We start from the raw sequence: 5890 nt of genomic DNA on the forward strand, positions 1-5890 counted from the left end.
CGCTATCCACCGGATGAATCACTATCCAGCGGATAAGTATTACGAATTACGATAACCAATTGCGCCACTCCATTGGCTAGAGATTTATCCAGTGGATAGCGCTACCCACCTTTTAAACAACTGGAGCCAGATGTACAATTTTCATCGCTATCGCTAGAAAATGTATCAGAGCTAACTTGGGCCCCATCTGAAGTTACTATCGGCTAAACTATAAATGATTTAAAGGATGGTGGTACCCAGTACAAAGGGGCCAGTTTTATACAAAGAAAGACTCAGCGGATCAGACATAACTGCTGGATCCTGTTGCCGTTTGGTGTTAAAGCAAACAGTTTCTTCAGGACTGGGTTTACTTCCGACTTGAAGGTTGTAAAACCGGCCCCAGGAAAGTTCTCGTCTGGCGTGAAACTTGAAGCGCCTGTAGAGGATAGATAGGGTGCTGCAAGGTTTTCTTTTTGATGCAGCGGATATTCTTCGGGTCACGGACGTCAGAAAGGTTGCGCCAGGTCTGGATCGAGAACGGCGTTTGTGGCGCGAAAAGCGAAGATTAAGGTGACTCGACCCAGTTTTTTTGGAGGGGTACCATCCTACTTTGAAGCTCTCTGGTATCCCCACCTTTACTTTTATCGTAAGTCTAACACATACAATGGATAACATAAAGATCAATCTACAATATAACATAAAATTTTTGGCGATCGGAGTAAATTTCACGTGGTTATAATGCCACGCCCCTTTGAGCTCTGAGTCGAAAATCTGCTGTCGCCGGCATTTTTTCGTGAAAATCTCGGCTACACATAGTGCGCATTAGTGCCTTGCGCTGAACAGAGTTTCACCAAAATCGCAAAGACCCAATTCAAGAAATTCAGCGGTTTCCAAATTTAGGTCATAATTTATGCGAAAATGATAAGCAAACTTTACACGGATTATATCTAATAAACTATGAGATTCATCTCTTTATTTTGGGCATCGTTATAACAGATGGGTCCTTACAAGTCAGCAAAACAATTTAGGGCCTTGTAAATGCGCGCGATTTCGAGCAAAGCAAACATATAGAAATTATAGTTTTCGCTATTTGTTGACGTTTGTCAGCGTTTAAGAGTCAATCTCACGAAATAAGCATTTTCTTAAAAATTCGTAGTTTTTTTTCCTTCAAATTTTTTCAGGGCCACAATTGATTAACTAACTACCCGGACTCTGAATTTCATGGTCATCGAAAAACTGTGACATTATCTTCTATAAGCCCAAACTTGAGTAAACATTGAAGATTTTTAGCGTTTTGGCTGAGTTTGTGCTTTGGGAGTTGTCTATTGTTTCTAGTCTGTCATGATACAGTATTCTTGTTCAGCACGCGTGCAATGACCGCGCTTGGCTGACTTCCGATTGCTTACCGAGAAAATGCACTTCCCCCCCCCCCCCACCTTTCTTAAACCGAATTTTAAGATGACTCGATTTTCTCTCTTTCTTTGGACATCGACTTCATATTAAAGCTAGATGGGGTTCTGGTAGTCTGGTTAGGTAAAAATAGTTGATAGGGTCCTGGGACAAGCTTGGTTACATAGCATTCAATATGGCGGCTACCAAATCAAGTAAAGATGCACGTCAGCTTCCATTTTGACCCGCTGAGCAACCAGACTGCCAAGAAAGGCGAGGGCGTGATCTCTGATCATAAATACAGTGGGCACAATAATTCTGTGCGGGTAGAATTTTGTAGCCGACAAAGAGTCGTCAGCGCGACTTTTTGGTTTAATAATGAAGGAAACGTGTTTTGTGTTTTTGTTTCAATTATGATATGTTTTAACAACTACAACATATAATGTCAATCCTGTGTCTTAAAATTTGGACCCCCCTCACACTTTGTACATTTTCAAAACTGACCCCCCAAAATCAACCCTTTTCAAAAATTGTAACCCCCCCCCCCCCCCCCGCCACCCACTTCCTCCGGGACGTAATAAACTGCGCGAGTGACTTCCGGTCGGCGTTCGTGACCTCAAAAACGTCTGCTGCTCTAATATATAGATTTAGCCAAGGCCAAGGCGAAGTTCCCGTTAATATATTTGTAATTTACTTCAAAAACTTTTAGCCATTGCAATGAAATCCACTTAGAGTTGAGCCTGCAATCAGTTAAAAACTAGTAACTTGTCAGAGGCTAACTTAAAAAAAAACACGTATCCGCGACGGGTCGGCAACTGAACCCGCCATAAGGTAGGATAGAAACCTTGTTTTGACAGCTGTCGGTTGACCTCAACATGGATGAGCAATATCAGGTTTCAGGCTCCCATTCTGAGCTCGAACGTGTGAGGTTCCACATTGGCTACGGACACATGACTAACATAATTTCTCGGATAGAGAGATAATCAAATTTTCTTAGCTTTGCCGGGGCTTCGCTATCACTGTCCATCTCTTAACGAAGACTGGTGCACATATTACAGTTTTTCGGAATGATGTCCTGCTATAACTGAACATAAGCAGGGAGAAGGAGTTTTCTAAGATAATTTTATGAATTAATTTCACCCAAATTTGCTTTTTCGCACTGACCCTGGGTTTACTTATACAGCTTTGTAATACCTGGCGCTGTTCCTCCCATTCCCTTTAGAATAATAGTTCGGTTTTACACTTTTTTCTACTGCCTTTTTTGTCCGAATAAAAATAATCACGCAATTGTGAGTGTCGTGACTCATCCGAGAAACGTCAACTTACCGGAAGTATTACGTGACACTCGATTACCCAATTCAAGATGGCGGGCAGTAGCGTGTGGATAGTATGGCTTGCCCTTGTAGTCGTTCAGCTTGGTTTTGGAGCGTATGGAGTGATTGTTTCGAAGTTTGCCAAAGAGAACCAGGCTGATCCTTTGATTTTTAGCCTGATTCGAGATGCAGGTTGTTTTCCGGTGCTTCTGTTGGCTGCTTTCGTGTCCGAGAAGACAATTCAAATTCCGTCATTGAGGTGAGGGTTGAACTTTTTAATTTAATCGCACGTGTCCTTTTAATGTTACCTACAAAAATAATTTCTTTGATAATTCAAGTTCACATGCTGGAAAATTTATCTTTTATTTCCCTGTGAATATAATTATGACATTGAGAGCAAGGACCATTATCTTGTCAGGCGACTTTTAGCTAAACATCTTGTCATATCTCGATCGAGTTTCTTAAATTTGACTCTCAGTTGCAATTTAAGCCCTTGGAGATTCATTTTATAGGCTCTATTTTCAGTTTCGATGATATCTCTTATTTAAATGGCGTCCATTTTTTGTTTATTGGAAGTAATTAAATTTTACGAGAATGGTCACTGAAACCGCCAGGGTCTTTGACATTTATAGCTGGTACCGGCAGCGATTACGATTGACTAAATAATCAGATCACAGGTAGCCCAAGATGAATAAAGCACAGTGGCGGATCCAGGGGAGGGGCCCGGGGGACCTGCACCTCCTTTATTTTTAGACCAAACTGAGGCCCGAGGGGCCGAAAAAAGTTTTTTGGAGACCGTGTCCCCGCCCCCCCTTTTTTCTGAAGGTCTGGATCCGCCACTGAAGCACAATGAGATCAGGATCGAAATCCTGTAAGAGGCCTTTTCCATTCCACATCTGTCACAAGTTGGGAAGAAGCTCTTAACAAAGTCACAATACGATCCACTATGTTTAATAAAATTACGGTAGACCAGATCTCTTTCACATTTACAAACACACTTGGGATGTGTTTCTTCGGGAATTTTTGCTGGGGTTCAATAAACGAGTTTTGCATTTCTTTCCTAAAATCCAAGAAAAGAAGCCAACCTCCGAATGGATTCTTTGCGCTTTTTTGGGCATGGATCCGAGAAAAATGCACCTTGTAGGCGGTTTTTAAGAAAGTATGGGTTCTACCATATTTCCACCTGTGACCCTAGTATTGTGTTTACGCTCCATTTTCGACTGTGTTTTATCATTCATGTGTGCAAGCCAAGGGCGATAATAGACCATTGTACAGTTGTGGGCTTGGCAACCAAGCTTTTCAGTGAACGTAAAGCAAACTCGTCCCTAGGGTCTTCTCGTTTTCCAATATGGTGGCGGCATATTCTATACAAACCTCCTTCCTTTTCTAATGGAAACTACGCTTAAAAATTCTAGTTAGCTTAAGAACATGAATTTCAGCCTCGTTTCTACCTGCATGTAACTGTAAAATGGACTATTGGGCGAGAGGAAAATAAAAAGTAATGATTATAAAAATGATAAGCCGGGGTGTAGGGAAGTCGGGGTGGGGAGGGGGGATTTGCTAGTGAAGTCCTGATGTAATTTTGTGTAATTCCACAGGGAACTTCCTTTGTTTATTGTTCTCGGGCTAACAGGAATGTTTGGAAATCAGTTATTATATCTTCTTGGAATTTACTACACCAACGCCAATATTGCGTCAATATTTCAGCCCGCCATTCCTGTTTGGACAGCATTGCTCGCTATCATTGTGCGAATAGAACCGTTCCCAAACTTCCGTACTTTGCACGGCTGGGCTAAGTGTATCGGAATTCTTCTGGCTGCAGTGGGTGCCATAGTAATGACTCTACAAAAGTCTTCAGGCAAAGCAGCAGATCACGGAACATCTACTAGTGACGATATCCACTTTATTGGGTACATTTTTCTATTAGGGAACACCCTTTCTATGGCCGGGTACGTTCTTCTCCAGAAAAAGTTCATCTTTGATAAAGAAGAGTCTTGTTGGAGGACTAAACCCGTCACAGTGACAGCGTGGAGTTACATGTTTGGCACAATTTTCATGGCTTTGGCCTCACTTTACTACGTCAATAAGCCCGAAAAGTTCACCTATTTCCCCGAGGAAGAAATTTACCCCATTCTCTACGCCATTTTCGTAGCCTCTGGCCTCTGCTATCTTTTAATTTCCTGGTGCAACATGCAGATTTCTGCGTCACTTGTCACTGCAACCTGGCCTCTTCAGGTCTTGTTCTGCGCCATCTTGTCATATTTCGTTTTAGGGGAGGTCCTGAATACGTCAGAATATCTCGGGGGCGTGCTTATCGTTTTCGGCCTCATGGCGGTCGTTTGGTCAAATTTCGCCGAAGAACGAAAAAGAAAAGAGGAGGAAGAAATGTTAAACGACTCATACGGCTATGTTAAAGTATCGCAGTATGATACGTTTGTACCCGAAAAATCTCAAACCGAGGAAAAAGCAATAAACTAGATGTAACACTGACTGTGGCACAACGAAATGAGCGGATACCTTCCCACGAGATCTCCAGGATCATAGTACCCAGTATGGGTGTGTATTCGACCGTAAACCATTTTAGAGCCCCAGTATTGATCAGTATCAATCATTGCTTCGAATCCGCCAATTTACCATGACTTGACCGCCACCAAGACTGAGAACACAGTTCTTTCAATATAATTGAACCAAGAATAAGGGCCTGTAAAACTATAAAGGACTCAAAAACAATTAAGAAGGATAGCAGAATGTCTAGGAGTTTTTCTAATAGCAAAACAATTTCAGAGTTGTCTTGCTAGAATTGCTAAATATTTTTTGGCAGTAGGTAAGAAAAAAAAAAGTTTCTTCGTGATCCTCAAAAACGCCCTAAACTATGTAGCGATGTTTACATTTAGGCAAGATACAGCCGGATATTTCTGCACTTAAAAATCAATGAAGGTTTTTGCGATAATAGGTGCGGTTGCACGGGACACTTTTACCGTGGTAAATGACCCTTTTACGGCCGGAAATTGGCGTGGTAACATGAAAAACTGCCATGATCGACGGCGATTATTACCAAAATAGCGTGAATCAAAGCGGCTAAGTTACCTTGGGAATTAATTCACGTGTAACCACATGTTACCACGGTAAACTAAGCCCACGATAAAACTTACCACGGCTTCTTTAACGGGAAGTGCGTTTTACCATGGTGTGTGTGACCGCACCTAATA

At 41.9% G+C, this 5890-nt stretch overlaps 1 protein-coding gene across 1 annotated transcript; it reads left to right on the forward strand.

Moving 5' to 3' along the window:
• Positions 1–2731: 2731 nt before the first annotated feature.
• LOC140941223 (uncharacterized) lies at positions 2732–5448 on the forward strand. The gene is made up of 2 exons (XM_073390202.1): positions 2732–2940; positions 4280–5448. Exons 1-2 carry the CDS (start codon positions 2732–2734, stop codon positions 5157–5159), a joined length of 1089 nt encoding a protein of 362 aa, XP_073246303.1. The 3' UTR covers positions 5160–5448.
• The last annotated feature ends 442 nt before the right edge of the window (positions 5449–5890 follow it).

The sequence above is a fragment of the Porites lutea genome, chromosome 6 (assembly GCF_958299795.1).
Source record: "Porites lutea chromosome 6, jaPorLute2.1, whole genome shotgun sequence".
NCBI classification, from domain to species: Eukaryota; Metazoa; Cnidaria; class Anthozoa; order Scleractinia; family Poritidae; genus Porites; species Porites lutea.